Source organism: Prosopis cineraria, unplaced genomic scaffold (assembly GCF_029017545.1).
Source record: "Prosopis cineraria cultivar Desert tree isolate PC_DT_omini unplaced genomic scaffold, ASM2901754v1 PC14, whole genome shotgun sequence".
NCBI classification, from domain to species: domain Eukaryota; kingdom Viridiplantae; phylum Streptophyta; class Magnoliopsida; order Fabales; family Fabaceae; genus Prosopis; species Prosopis cineraria.
The window spans coordinates 4,400,128-4,416,119 of NW_026555345.1; the positions used below are offsets into that span (position 1 = coordinate 4,400,128).

A 15,992-nucleotide genomic window follows, 5' to 3' on the forward strand; every position below is an offset into this window, starting at 1 on the left:
AAAATGTTTTATAAAAAATTAAGATTGTAAATTATATTTGATGAACTTTTGTTGTATATGTAATTTTGCAAACAAGAGTGTTTTGTAAATTTGGATGGAGAGAGTATTAATTAACATATTACCCTAGATGTTAGGGATAAATTATAAATTAGCAATATACATATATAACACAGTAATTATTAATAACTCATTAATTAATTTAATGAAAATTTATTACTTAACAGGTGAAATCAATGTAAAAAGAAATAAAGGAAGAAAACACAAAAAAACAACATTCATGAAACTAGGAGAAAAAAGAACGAAAAATACAAAAATAATTTGATATAAAAATAAAAAGTAAGGACAAAATTGTCAGCATATGAATGTGCTTTTGGAAAGCTTCAGGAAGTTTTGTTGGCAAACTACACGTTCTCATTGCTTTGGAAAGCCACTTAACAGAGTTTTAAAATATCCAAATAACATCTGGCTTTTCGAATGATGGAATGCGCTTTCTCAACATTTAATATTGAAAATCCAAATGGGCCCATAAAGGTCAGTTACCGATTGGAAAATTTCATAAGAATTCTTGATCCAACTTAATTTCAGTCAGAGTTTTTAAAATTTGAAATTTCATTATACATGTGAAACATTGAAATGAAATTAAAGAACTAATTAAAATGATTTTATTATCTATGGTGATATAAATAACTGATGTTTAAAAAATAAATAAGTGATGTATGAAAAATGAATAATTGATATAAGTAGAATTTGTGACTCTTATTAATAATATAACATCACTATGAATATAAACAAATAAAGATAGATACATGAACAACTCACGTGAAAAAAATGAATAATTGATGTATGAAAAATGCACATCAGTTGTTCATATTTTATAGAGTCAGTAATTTGAGCCAAACCTGATAAACTAGCATAAACTCGCTTGAAAAAGTTAAAGTTAAGCTTGATTATATGAGTTTTTTAAAAAAGAAAAATGCTTTAAGCCCAATCTAAAAAAGCCCAACCATTGAAATTACTAGCTCTATATGTATGTAGAGAAGGTAATTCAGGTCAAGCCCAAGAAGTCACCTAAACCCACACGAAAAAAAATGTTAAAATTGTGGCTTGACTATACAGTCTTTTTTTTTAAAAAAAAAAGTAAGATACTTTAAGATGGCTTTGAATAAGCCGACTCAAATAAGCTCAGTCTGCTTGAATTACCAACCTTAATTTTCACACGTCATTTGTTCACTTTTCTTACATGAGTTATTCATGAACCTAGCTTTATTAAAGATAATAAAATCCTTTCAATTAGTGCTTTAATTTCATTTCAGTCCCTCACATATATAATGAAATTTCAAACTTTTAAAGATTTTAATTGAGATTAAGTTCAGTCAAAGGGTCCTCATTGACATTTCCCTTACTAATTTAGGTGATTAAAAATTAAATTGGCTATTTTTTTAATGTGTGTGTATTTCCTTTTATTCATAAGTCATTTTTTAGAAATTTTTATATTTATAAATCATTTTCTAAAATGTACAAAGCAATTGCTGTTTCAGTGCAATAGTAGTGAGGTCTTTTAGTACAAGTTTAGTTAAATAATTACGATGAGAAAAGGGATAGAAAATAATAATCGAGAATTTACATTTACTCAAGGTTGTTTAATTTGTGAAAATATTAAAACAAACAACTAAGTTTAACTATTTTTCTTAACCACATGTCAAAAACATTGATAAGATAGGAACAGCATAAGTCATTGTCAGTCATAAGATTGCATTTTTTCTTTTAATGTCCAAACTTGAAAATATACCCCACTTGCATGTGGATGCACAGGTTATTTATGCGAGTATTTACTAAAATAAAAAGTCACACTATATCATTTCAACTAAAAAAAAAGAGTGTTTGATGAGTCATGATAGATAAAAAGAGTTATTGTAAATAAATATACTACAAAATATGCTACAATATTCACACACACATATAAGGAAAAAGTCAGTATAGAAAAGAAGTTACTATAAATAAAAAAGTTTCGCTTCTAGTCCTGCTGATGGAATATATTAGAGAATATGATGCAACAATGTCTATTTTGATTGATATTGATATTGATATTTTTAAAAAAATTAAATGAAAAATTTCCTTCCTTTTTTCTTTGTTTTAATTTAAACTCTATTTTTCAGTCAAGGGGTCCTCATTGACATTCTCCCTTACTAATTTAGGTGATTAAAAATTAAATTGGCTATTTTTTTAATGTGTGTGTATTTCCTTTTATTCATAAGTCATTTTTTAGAAATTTTTTATATTTATAAATCATTTTCTAAAATGTACAAAGCAATTGCTGTTTCAGTGCAATAGTAGTGAGGTCTTTTAGTAAAGTTTAGTTAAATAATTACGATGAGAAAAGGGATAGAATAATAATCGAGAATTTAACATTTACTCAAGGTTGTTTAATTTGTGAAAATATTAAAACAAACAACTAAGTTTAATTATTTTTCTTAACCACATGTCAAAACAATGATAAGATAGGAACAGCATAAGTCATTGTCAGTCATAAGATTGCATTTTTTCTTTAATGTCCAAACTTGAAATATACCCCACTTGCATGTGGATGCACAGGTTATTTATGCGAGTATTTACTAAAATAAAAAGTCACACTACATCATTTCAACTAAAAAAAAAGAGTGTTTGATGAGTCATGATAGATGAAAAGAGTTTATTATAAATAAATATACTACAAATATGCTACAATATTCACACACACATATAAGGAAAAAGTCAGTATAGAAAAGAAGTTACTATAAATAAAAGAGTTTCGCTTCTAGTCCTGCTGATGGAATATATTAGAGAATATGATGCACAATGCCTATTTTGATTGATATTGATATTGATATTTTTAAAAAAATTAAATGAAAAATTTCCTTCTTTTTTTCTTTGTTTTAATTTAAACTCTATTTTTTTTAATTAATTTAATCTCTTCTAATTGTAAGACTCTAGGGAGAGCTGAGAAAACGGTTGAGTCTGTGGGCTAGTCCGTTTAACTTGTACAATTTGACGGGTTGGGTTGAAAAATTAACCTATTTTTTAAACAAGCTGGGTTAGCCCAACCCGCAAAAATAATGGGCTAAAACGGCTGGCCCGCAGTTTAGCATAATTTAAAAAATATAATTTTTTATTTTTTAATTACATATATATCTTTTTATAAACCTATAATAATAATAATTTTTTAAATATAATTCATAACTTTTAAATATGTTCTTTACATTTGAATATAGTGTAAATTTTTTTTTACAATTTGTAAATAAAATTTTATTATAGTTTTGTGAAGATGATTTATTAGTTTTTTTATAAATATTTTGAATATATATTATTTATTAATATCATAAAATCTATTGATTGAAATTATAAATATGAATTTACTGAGAAAAATAATATGGGTTTATATTCAAATTTTTTTTCTTTGTGACAAAAATAGCACACTTAAGCGAAAAGATGATGATAGTAAAAATCTAACAAAGTAAATTTGCTTGGTTCGATTCTATATTTATTTTATTTATTTACAAGTTTTTTATTTATTAATTTTTTTAAAACATAAAATAAATATATATATTATATAAATTTTATATTATTAAAAAAATTTTGATAATTTTTTGCTGGTCAGCTCCCGGGTTGGCTAGCCTGTTAGAAAATGGGTTGGGTTAAATTTTTCAGCCCCTTTTATTTGATGGGCTAGCCCAATCTAACCCATAAAATACGAGCCCCCACAGGTTAACCTGCAGGTTAGTCCGTAACCTATTTGCCCAGCATTACTCTAGGGTAATGCAGGAGCCACAATTCTGCTTGGAAGTTGGAGCAGGCCTTTTTTATTGGTAAAGTTAGTATTATACATTAAATATTCTTTTTTAAAATTACATGGGCTAGCTAGGCCCATTCCTCATAAACTCAGATAATAATGGGCCGCATAGTCATTTCACATGCCAACTTAATACAGTGGCAAGCCTAGTTGGCCCATTTTCATATCTCCAAGATTTTGTTTCTCTCATACTGTTTCAAATAATTCAAGAACATCGTGAGAGAAGACTGCAATTTCATGAAAGCATTATTTAAAATAGGAGTGGCCTTACAGTAATTTTTTTTTTGAAAATTGTGTTATATTTTAGTTTAATTTAAATTTTCCGATAACTTTGCCTCGATAGATTACGTACATGTTTGTCTAATTATATTCAATGAAAATAAAATTCACTATCCTTTATTATTCGTGCATACTAAAAATAAATATCTATATTTTTACCAGCACATTTACATATATAATACGAACGTATTTGTAATTCAAACTAGTTGAGGATGTTTTAGTCAATACATAGAAAATTTACCTTAAAAAATAAGAAATTTTTTTCAAATTTTAACATAATTCAATCAAGATTAATGTATCTTAATTATAATTAATAATATACAATAGTTGGCTATTAGAATTTACAATATTGTTGCATTGGTAAGAAATAATTTTTTAATAAAATATTGACATATGAATTTGTAAATTAGAAAATAAAAAATGGATAGTAATACAACGTTCTTGAAATCAAATACAAGTAAACAAAGGTATGGTGAAAAAGAAGATTAATCATAGTAATTTTTCCTGAATTAATATAACTAGACACCATATGTTTATATCAAAAATAAAAGAAGGAATGAAAAAACACCCAAAAAAAAAAAACGACAAGCTGTGGCACAAATTTCTTTTCATAAAGCTAAGGAAGTTGAATAACAAGAAAGGAGAGAGGAAGGTGCATAAAGCTTCCGTGGAAATAGAACAAGACAATATTAGAATGTGAAGGAGTTAAACGTATGGAAAATGCAATGCCTAATTTTAGACGAAACTAGAAGTCTCAACTAATTAATAACTTGAAAACATCACAAGAAAGAAGGAAATTGAAAGGCAAGATCAACTAATGCAGCACAGAAAATTTTAAGTGACATTTCCAGGTTTGGCATTCCAACTTTTGACCATAGGAGAACAAATTTGGTAGCATTTATTATATATAGAGAACCGAACAACCACACCCAATTTTGAAATAGTAATATTACCATGCATAGAGAATACTATATTCTTTTTATTTCTTGTTTGACGGGATAAGTGAAGGAGAAAGGAATGGGAAGTGACTTTGATCTTTTACTTATTATTTTTTCAGTTTGTATAAAAATAGGGAAAATAGCAATCAAAAACCTCTAAACACATTTTATAGCAAAATAGAACAAAAAAAAATTCTCAATTCTCATTGCAAAATCAAGGGATTAAAATGTAAACAAGTTTGAGCGTGAAACAATATTAATACCTTTACTTTTTGTTTTTTCTAAAACAAGATCAATCCCACAATCACTTGGAGAGCAATTTTAATGGATTATTGGTTAAAGGTGGCCAAGGAAGCTTTGATCCCATGACTCCTTATCTACCTAAAAAGTTTGGACTACCAAGCCCACTTAAATATACATAGTAATTTAAGCTTCTAAACCACTTTTATATTATCACATAATGATATAATTCTTATTAATTTTTAAATAGCACTTGTTATTTTATTAATGTTACTGGTAAATTTGAAAAATGAGAATTGTAAAATACATGAATTTTTAAATCTCCCAAGTTTTTTTTAAAAACAAGGGTATTATTGTCATTTCACGCTCAAACTTATTACATGTTTAGTCCCCCAATCCCACATTAAAAATTCAGATCCTTTTAGTCTTTCTTTACTATAAAATGTGTCTAGAGGTTCTTGATTGTTATTTTTCCTTAAAAATAAAAAAGAAATGAAGTTGATACCCCTTATTGCACTTCCTAATTGCCAAGTCATTTATAGTTATGAAACCTAAACAGAACCGGGGTAGATACATACATACATTATTCAAAGTTATGAGATTCTTTTTCATGCATGAGAAGTCCCATGCAGCCCTAGTCTCCTCTCTCTCTCTTTCTCTCAGTGCACATTTTCATAATGTTACGAAAGAACTTTATGCTTCATTCATCGGTTTCTCTATTCAGTTTCCGTGTGAATAAGTTTTGAGGCCTGAGATAAGCATTATTAGCAAGTCTTGGTGTGTGTAATTACTCCTTTAAAAATGTCTCTTCTTAAATCATTTTCCTAATTTTTTGAGCTACAAAATTAGAGATTAAAATTGTGTAATCAAATAATTCAAGTAAAAGAAACAAAATGATCTGATAGAGACCGAAAGAGATGAGAATTGTTGCTTAACAAATTGTTCTCATCTCATCCCCCTCCATCTTATATATTGGAGGTAGTATGTGAATGTTAACGTTGATGATGTCGGGGGCAATAAATTTAATTTTTAATGAAAAGTTGTGATTAACACTTATATGAATGGTTTGTAAGAAAAGTCAATAATGATTATATAAGTTATAAATAAGATTTTGAGGTATAAGGCTGCCGTCTTAATGGCCAAAAAGCCACACATGACATTTTTATTATAAGTAATGAAAAATGAGAGAAAAAAAAATCATATACATGTATTAACTCGACACCTCATGTCACACGTTCTAATGGTTAGGTTATATAAATGAGGCCTACTGATAACATAATAATTTGTATTTGATTAGATGCATATTATTTTACACACACACACAAACACCTTAAGATTTTCCTTTGTGCATGGCAAGCCCTCCATGAAGAGGGGAAAAAAGAATGAACATAAGCATGCGCTTCCTCTTTCTATCCCTCTTCACACGAGACTCAATTCATTCATTTGGTTTATTTGGTTTACTCAATTCATTCATTTGGTTTATTTGTTAAATAATGAAAAAGGGAAAAAAGATAATACTTCTTGGTTTGGTGCATTGCATATCTAGAAAATATTTTATGTAGATATATTCAGGGGCGGAACTAGACTTGAAGTCTGAGGGGGGCCAAGTTTTTTAATTTAATAAATATTATTAATTTAAGTAATTTAAAACTAACTAATTAAATAATAATAATAACTTTTTTAAATATTTAAACTTATATAGACAAATTTTTTATTAAAATCAATGATTTTTTAAGCTGCCACTTTTACCTTATAACTATCTCTTGTTATTGATATTTTTACTTTTTTAAGTTTAAAAATTCAATTTTTCTGATTTGATTGAAAAAACTGCATTAAGTGTATAAATTTAAGTACCTATTTTTTTTTTTTTTTGTATAACCAGAGTGGGTGTTGGTGTTTTCTTTTTTAATATATGGTTAGTGTTTTACTTATATAGACATGGAAGGGGTGGGAACGCGCCTTATGCTACACGTAGTTCCGTCCCAGGATATATTATTTACTCAGATCCATATTATATTACAAATTTTGAGATTTTCTTTCGTGCAAGAAAATCGATGCGTGTATAGAAACACAGACTCTACACACTGCACTCGTTTTCTATAACGTTGTGATGGAACTCCTACTTTATCCATTGATTTCTATGTTATACAGTGAAAAATGACAAAAATCTCAATTATCATAATTCGATGTCTTACATAGACAAGCTAATGGCCAGATCATATAGGTCTCAGACCCTTAGATAACTTGATGCTTTGTATTTGATGAAATACTTATTATTACAAGCTGCGAGATTTTCTTTTGTTCTTAAAAATGCTATGTGTAAATAGATATATAATAATTGTCAGCCCAAATCTCAGCTTTCTTTCTCTCTCTACACACATTTTTGAAATGTTATCAGGAACTTATCCTTTATCCTTTGATTTTTGTGTTAAGTATTGCAAAAAGAGGGGAAAAAATCTAATTCTTATTAATTTGGTACTTTATACAAACAAGCTAATGGCCAGCTCATATAGGTATGATACCCACAAGTAACTTGACACTTGTATTTGATCAAATACCTATTATTACAATATTTGAAATTCTATTTTGTGTATGAAAAATATTGTATATAGAAAAACACATAATAATTGTGAGCCAAATCCTCAGCTCTCTTTCTCACTCTAGGCACATTTTCTGTCATGTTGTGATGGAATTCATGCTTTATCCATTGATTTCTATGTTAAGTAATGAAAATGGAGAAAAACTCAACTCTTATTTATTTGGTACCTTACATACATAACCCAATGGCCAGCCCATATAGGTTTCACCCACAAATAACTTGGTACTTTGTATATGATGAAATTTATATTACTACAAACTTTGAAATTCTCTTTTGTGTGTGAAAAACACTGTGCATTGAAAAAACACATAATAATTGTGAGTTCAAACCTCAACTCTCTTTCTTGCTCTATACACATTTTCTGTGATGTTGTGATGGAATTCATGCTTTATCCATTGATTTTTATGTTAAGTAATGAAAAAGGAGAAAAATGCAACTCTTATTTACTTGGTAACTTACATACACAAGCTAATGGCCAACTCATATAGGTTTCATACCCACAAATATTGCAGTACTTTGTATCTAATGAAATGCATATTATTACAAACTTTGAGATTCTCTTTTGTGCATGAAAAACAATGTGCATTGAGAAACATATTGAGAAACATATAATAATTGTGGGCTTAAACCTCAACTCTATTTTTTACTCTACACACATTTTCTGGAACATTGTGATGAAATTCATGTTTTATCCATGGATTTCAATTGCGCTTGGTTTTCATTCATTTAACATTTGAAATGGACTTTTGAACTTTTAGAATGTTAAAAGTTGTTTGGATAATTTTTTAAGGAGTAAAATGACTTTCTAAAAGTGAGTTAAAATGGGTTTGAAATGTGAATTTTGAAACTCTATTTTGGGTGAATTTTAAAAGTTCATTTCAAATGTTAAATAAGTTAAGAGCAATTATAAGGAGAATAATTGAGTACCTAACTTTCTAAATAACCATGATACCCTTTGATCCATGTAACTTCATACACCAATGAAGAAAATATGATTAACACTAATGATGATAATGACGAGCAAACATTTTCATTATCAATTTCAAGCACAATTTCAAGTATAACTTCTGATAGAGAGATAAATAGGGTTTGAAAGTCCATTAGAAATAAATTGTATATTATAGATTGAACCATTAATCAAGTATATTTTTTTCTAATATTAAATTATATATTTTTTAATCTTATTATTTAACATCTTAAATTTCATGTTATTTTAATTTTTTTGACATTTTTTAAACATTTCTAATATATTATATGTGTATAATAAAAAATTATAAATTATCATAAATTAATGTTCTTTTTAGTTATTATATATTTAAAAGTACATTTCAAAAGCACAAATTTTTATTAATTTAAATAAATTTTAATTTATCAAACTGACTTTTAAAAATATATATTCAAATATAAATTTTATTATAATAACTGACTTTCATTCAATTAATTTTTATCAAATGAACTCTTATCAAATTAATTTTTGATAAATTGAAAATTAAATACATATTTTATGTTAAGTAATGAAAAAGTAGAAAAATTCAACTCTTATTTACTTGGCATCTTACAGATGGAGGCAAATGGCCAGCTCATATAGGTTTCCCCCACAGATAACTTAGTATTTTGTATTTGATGAAATGCTTATTATTACGAATTTTGAGATCCTCTTTCGTACGTATGGAAAACATTCTGTGTTGAGAAACACATAATAATTGGGGCACAAATCCGAACTCTCTTTCTCGCTCTACACGCGTTTTCTATATTGTTGTGATGGAATTTATACTTTAATTTATCCATGGATTTCTGTTTTAGGTAGTCAAAAAGGAAGGGGAAAAAATAAAATTCTTATTAACATCGCACCTTATATATAAAAAGCTGGTTAATGGCCAAGTGGTATATTCTCCCTTCATTTTTTTTATAAAAAATATTATATCACATAATTTTAAAAAATTAATTAATTATGTTAAACATGTCTGAAAATAAAAAAAATTAAACTATAATACTTTTTATTAATTATGTTAATTAAATTTTCATTAATTGTTTTTTATGAGTTGAAAAATGTGCTCTTGCTTAAAAATTGTTAAAAGTAATAATTTTTTTTATAAATAAAAGTAGAGGGAGTGCAAGAGATTGATAGTTTTTTTTTTTGGTGGCCAAAAAAACCTACAGAAAATTTGGTACTTTATTTTTTAACCAAAAGATAATTTAGTACTTTGTGTTTGGTAAAATGCATATTATTACAAATCTTAGGATTCTCTTGCATACAAGGCGAGCGTTGTGTGACGAGGGGAAAATATGACAAATATGGGCCCCTCTTGCCTCTTCCCGGGATGATGAGTTTTGATGCTTAGCATATAATTATGAGAATGTCAGTGCTTATTATTGTAGTAATAAAACGGGGGTCAGTCAAAACATTTTTTCACAATTTAGATTCTAATTTTTTTAACTTATAATTTTTTTTATTACCTCGACAAAACTAATCAACGGACCCACATGGATGGGACCCACAGATGACTTATCATGTGCTCGCTCTCTTTTGCACGAGTACCGTGATAGACATTATTAAGAGGGAAAAAAACCATGTTTTCCCACGTGCTAGCAGTGAATCAAATTGCCTTAATTGAAATTTATATAATAATCATTTACCAAAGCAAACTGTAAACATAAATAAGTAATAAAAATATAAAAATTTAAATAAATAAAATATATTTTTATATGACATATATGGTAAATTGTACTACTATTTATAAGGCAAATAGAATGTAACTCACTCCATATTTCATATACTTCATGAAAAAACACTATGTCTAGTTTTTGTTATAAAAAAAAGTAGAATAATTTATATTGTATTTATAGCAAATATAAGTTATAGGATAAAGAATAATAAAATAATTTAAAATATCACTTGTATATATTTCTTTGTTTTAAAATCAAATAAGAGAAAGGAAATGTCTCACTTTACTTTCCTTTTACCCTCTTCTTTCTTTTTTCAGTGTTTCCTTTTTTTTAATTCTTTTTATTTCCTAACCAATGCGTGAATTGAGATGCAATTATCATTAAATATAATTTTTTAAATTATCTCAATAAATCCATTCATTATTATATAAAAAAGGCTGGCTCTCCACTTACAAAACGTACCAAAGCAAGAAATAGCACAGAGGCCAGCTACCATTTTACCAGCTGCAACCAAAAGCAAAAGGTGAGCGACTTCTTCCTTCATGACTGCAGCAATCTCTCTCTCTCTCTCTCTCTCTCTCTATAAAAAGCATCAACTTCATGCGTCCAGTCACGGTAGCGTCTCCACGTCGCCGTCTACCACTACTTCCAAGTCCAACCATCCTTTTGATTCTCTTTGTGCATTTCTGGTAAGACATAACTATCACTGTCTCTTGCATTGTCTGCTTTCGCTTCATCATCATCGTCATCGTCATCATCGTCATAGTACACATACACAGAAAACACAGTAACATCCCTCATTCGCAGACAGAATGGCACAAGCAGCAAAAGGAGGAGGAGCAAAGGGCGATGAGTTCCAACCACATCCCGTGAAGGAGCAGCTTCCCGGTGTCCTTTACTGCCTCTCCAGCTCTCCCACTTGGCGTACGCTATCATTCTCTGGCCCTCCTCCAATCGTCTTTCTCTGCTTTGATCAATGCCAATTTTCGTGCTGGGGATGAATTTGTGTTTTTTTTTTCCTTTGGGTGGGTGGGTGTCGTGATTTTCAGTTTCAGAAACGAAACGTTCACGTTTCTGTGGCTGCTTTTACGTTTGTTGGATAGTATTCAGCATTAATTCCGAGTGATTTGTTTTTCTTCCGTTTTAATTCCATTTGGTTTCCAGGAAAAAAGTTGTGGAAAGAAAGGGAAGAAGCTACGGGTCATTTTTAATTTCATAGATTAAAATCAACCCGGAAGCATGTAGTTGGCACTGACTCTCATATGTCAAGATTTCCGTCCTTTCGGAATTTATTGTTTTACAAAGAATATCTTCCCCACTCAACATATTAGATTTTGGGATGATCTCTCCATCCAGACTTACACTTGTAATATCAAATTATCGTGTTTTCATTGAGAGATTGTTATCGCGGAAATGACTACCATGAAAGGTTTTGGCCGGCAGAAAGCCAAGTGAAATTCTGTGAAACGGAGCTGCCGGTGACATCAATTTTCGAACGAGTGTATTGTTGTGAGTCTCCCATCAAAAAACCTCGTAATAAAATGGAGTTTATAAGTTCAAGGCTCTCTTCCCATATTAAGTTTAAAGAGAGAAACTTATTCAAAAAAACCAGCCTATGTGGAAAAGCCCCAGAACTTTTATACCACACTTCAATTGCGAGGTTTGAGGCCGGACTTATAACAGTATTCGTGAGAGAAAATGATGATCATTTCATTTATTTTTTTTAAACCCCCCGTTTGCTATGCTTGGTTTTGATATTACAACAATCCAGTAGGACTGCTTCTAAAGCTGATTTTTCCGTGAATGCAGCTGAAGGAATACTTCTTGGTTTTCAGCACTACCTGGTGATGCTTGGATCAATTGTTCTTATTTCCTCCGTGCTTGTCCCTTTCATGGGTGGAGGGAATGTAAGAGTAACGTTAGAGTTCTTTAAAGTCTCGTGCTTATTTCTGAGTCTCTGGCTTCTAACCAAAGTTCAAATCATAGGTGGAGAAGGCTGAAATGATACAGACACTGCTTTTCGCTGGGGCTATAAACACACTGTTGCAGACTTTGTTTGGAACTAGGCTTCCAGTGGTTGTGGGGCCTTCCTATGCTTTCCTCATTCCTGCTATCTCCACCACTTTCTCTAGAAGTCTGAGCATCTATGCGGATCCCCATCAGGTAAAATCTCTGTGTGTATGAACTTAATTCGGAAACGCTAGTTGCTTTTTGAGGCTAAAGAGAAAAGAACAAGCAGAAGAGTTGTCACTGACGTCTTTTGAATTTTCATTGAATTTCAGAGATTTAAACAATCCATGAGAGTCATGCAAGGGTCAGTCATTGTTGCATCTACTTTGCAAATCATTCTTGGGTTTTTCGGACTCTGGAGAATATTTGCCAGGTATATAAAAGTACGGAGGATTCAAATTACACTCTCTGATGACCTTTGATAGCCATGCATTTGCTTAGTTGAAGAACCTGATAATTTGAGGTTATGATTGTCCAGGTTTCTTAGCCCCCTCAGTGCGGTCCCCCTTGTCACTCTCACTGGCCTGGGACTCTCTGCAATTGGTTTTCCCAATGTATAGTCTTTCTCTCTATTTATGCTAGACTGACTTCATTTTAGTGATATCAGATCAATAGTTAACAAACATAAACTTTGTGTTTGTCTTGATTCATGCAGTTGATAAAGTGCGTTGAAATAGGACTCCCTGCATTGGTAATTCTGATTATCTTGTCCCAGGTGTGTTCTTTGTTCCATTTCGATTTAAACCCTTTTGAAATACTTGTCTACCTGCAAGCAACAACGATATAAAGCATAGGGGTAACAGGTTAATAGCCCATATTGTAGCTACATCTTATATATCAAAATGTTTATACGTTTTTTCTTACACCTTAACTGATATCTCATTTGACTTCCATGAAAAACTTTCCTTCTTGCAGTACATACCTCAAATGATGAAATCAAAAGGAGCTGATCGATTTGCAATCATATTCACAATAATAATTGTGTGGGCAATTGCTGAAATCTTGACTGCAGCTGGTGCATATAATGGAAGATCACCAAAAACTCAATTAAGTTGCCGTACTGATAGATCTGGACTCATCAGTGCTGCTCCTTGGTCAGTCCTGAAGTACCTTGAATTTCTTTTAAAAGCTCATATTATCCTCTTCTCCTGTTATTCTTTGGACGAGGATTATACGTGTAGTACAATTATGGATTTTCTGTACCTTTCTAATGGTGAATTCATCCATGGGGATAGTCATCTAAAGCCTTGTTTTACAATTACATTTTGTTCCCGCTCATGCAGGTTAAGGGTTCCATATCCATTTCAATGGGGACGTCCTTCATTCAATGCTGGTGATGTTTTTGTAACGCTTGCTGCTTCTGTTGTTGCAATTATAGAGGTTTGCTTTACTATTTTTAGACTTGTATGCAAAACTTGTCTGTTGGGTTTTCTACTTATGCTGAGAATGCTTTAAGATGCTAATTCTATCACCCTTATGCACATAAATCAAAATCCTTTCAAAAGAACCTTTATCATCTTCTGATGTGTAATTTTCCTTTCTCGTTGGATTTACTTTAAATATGAGTTGACCTTCTTATTTTCTGGGTTCAGTCCACTGGGACTTTCATCGCAGCAGCAAGATATGGGAGTGCAACACATATTCCACCCTCTGTTCTTAGCCGTGGTGTTGGTTGGCTGGTACTATAAAATTTATGGACTTTGCTTCCGCATATTGAGATCTTGTAAATTTTATGTATTTGTTCAATTTTCCTCAACGATGTCAGGGCATAGGGACTCTTGTGGATGGCTTTTTGGGCACAGGAGTTGGCTCCACTGCATCAGTGTACATATTTTCGTCAACTCTGTGAATCTTGTGCCTAGCTTGGATTAAAAAGAAGTTGCTTAAGGAATCATGCTATTCTGACTTTGATAATAAACATTGGTTCAAGATTTGATCTTCATCTTATGCATGACAATCTAATTGCCATTTCTTGCAATCCTCTAAGTGAAAATGCAGGTCTTTTGGGTTTAACAAAAGTTGGAAGTCGGCGAGTCGTTCAAATAGCAGCAGGGTTTATGCTTTTCTTCTCTATATTAGGTCTAGTGTTCTGCTATCCAGATATGGAAAATCTTAAAAAGCTTTTTTTTTTTTTATTGAAATCAATGTATTGCTTCACATCTGCAGTGGAAATTTCATTCAGTAGTAAATATCTAAGATATATAGTCAACTAACATTGTGTTTGTTTTTTCTGTTCAGGGAAATTTGGGGCTTTTCTTGCTTCAATACCATTGCCAATTGTAGCAGCACTGTACTGTGTTCTCTTTGGCTATGTGGGTAAGTCTGACCCATCACAATTCTTCACTTTTATTTAGGCTTTCTGTCAACTTGGATTATTTCTTAGATCCTTTCATTTTAAACTTTTTTGATTTTGGTGTAATGCTTTTGATATGAGCAGTATCAGTTGGGTTTGGTTTTCTTCAGTTCTGCAACCTCAACAGCTTCAGGACATTGTTCATCTTGGGCTTTTCCATCTTCATGGGTCTATCAGTTTCCCAGTATTTCATCCAGGATATATTTCTCTTTGGGCATGGTCCTGTTCATACTGGCTCCACCACAGTAAGTGAATCTATTTACAAATTTCTACAAAGACAAGCTTAACACCTCCTGACAAGTCATAACACCTCCTGTCATGTCACCTAGATGCCGCTATACCACAAGGGCATTGGCAAACCTATTTACAACCTTTTGCATGCAGTACACTCCTCAACCAAGCATAAAGAAGCCTTAATAAAAAAAAAAAACTCCTTAAATGCATCAATAGATTCCATTACTTGAAATATCAATTTCAGTGAGTTTTCATTTGCTGGCTGCAATCGCTGCTATATATTTGATGCAAGGAACCTTGTACCAAAGAGTTATTCAAATCTATTTTGGATGACTTAGATTTGTAACTGGCTGATGGCTATGTTGGGGTTGAACTTGATTTGAATCTGTCATCATGCAGTTCAACAACATAGTGCAAGTGATTTTCTCATCCGCACCAACTGTGGCACTTATAGTTGCTTACTTTTTGGACTCCACTGTGGCTTATAGACACGGCTCAACTCACCGGGACAGCGGGAGGCACTGGTGGGAAAAGTTCAGGAACTTCAACCAGGATAACAGAAGTGAAGAGTTCTATGCACTGCCCTTGAACCTCAACAGGTTCTTCCCTTCCTTTTAAACCCCTTGCTATCACATAATGGGCAAGATGAGGAAGGAGAAGTCTGATCATTATGTATTGTCTCAAGAGTTCCCAATATGTAAGGAAGATGAACATCATGTATTGTAATATTTATAAGCTAGAAACATGCTGATTAATTGCGTCTTCTTGGTTATCATCTCAAGTTCCTACCTTGAACATTCCATGAATGCTTGAAGTCAAATATCTACACCAAAGTTATTAGTTTTA

At 30.9% G+C, this 15,992-nt stretch overlaps 1 protein-coding gene across 3 annotated transcripts; it reads left to right on the top strand.

Moving 5' to 3' along the window:
* The first annotated feature begins 11,096 nt into the window (after nt 1-11,096).
* On the top strand, nt 11,097-15,992 carry LOC129292077 (nucleobase-ascorbate transporter 4). Of its 3 annotated transcripts, none has more exons than XM_054929593.1 (15): nt 11,097-11,238; nt 11,357-11,473; nt 12,359-12,456; nt 12,536-12,712; nt 12,832-12,932; nt 13,038-13,113; nt 13,215-13,274; nt 13,475-13,653; nt 13,843-13,939; nt 14,152-14,238; nt 14,325-14,383; nt 14,547-14,638; nt 14,798-14,875; nt 15,023-15,157; nt 15,546-15,992. In XM_054929593.1, exons 2-15 carry the CDS (start codon nt 11,362-11,364, stop codon nt 15,632-15,634), a joined length of 1,440 nt encoding a protein of 479 aa, XP_054785568.1. In that variant the 5' UTR covers nt 11,097-11,238; nt 11,357-11,361; the 3' UTR covers nt 15,635-15,992. The 3 variants fall into 3 exon arrangements, with proteins under 3 accessions (XP_054785568.1, XP_054785569.1, XP_054785567.1); XM_054929592.1 differs by having other exon boundaries at nt 11,100-11,238; nt 14,997-15,157; XM_054929594.1 differs by lacking the exon at nt 14,547-14,638 and having other exon boundaries at nt 11,098-11,238; nt 14,997-15,157.

Bases quoted from the DNA above. Each gene is read 5' to 3' on its own strand.
- LOC129292077 (XM_054929592.1), top strand. From the start codon at position 11,362: ATGGCACAAGCAGCAAAAGGAGGAGGAGCAAAGGGCGATGAGTTCCAA. The intron at 13,275-13,474 runs GTGTGTTCTTTG...TCCTTCTTGCAG, and splicing joins TTCTGATTATCTTGTCCCAG to TACATACCTCAAATGATGAA. The intron at 15,158-15,545 runs GTAAGTGAATCT...GTCATCATGCAG, and splicing joins TTCATACTGGCTCCACCACA to TTCAACAACATAGTGCAAGT.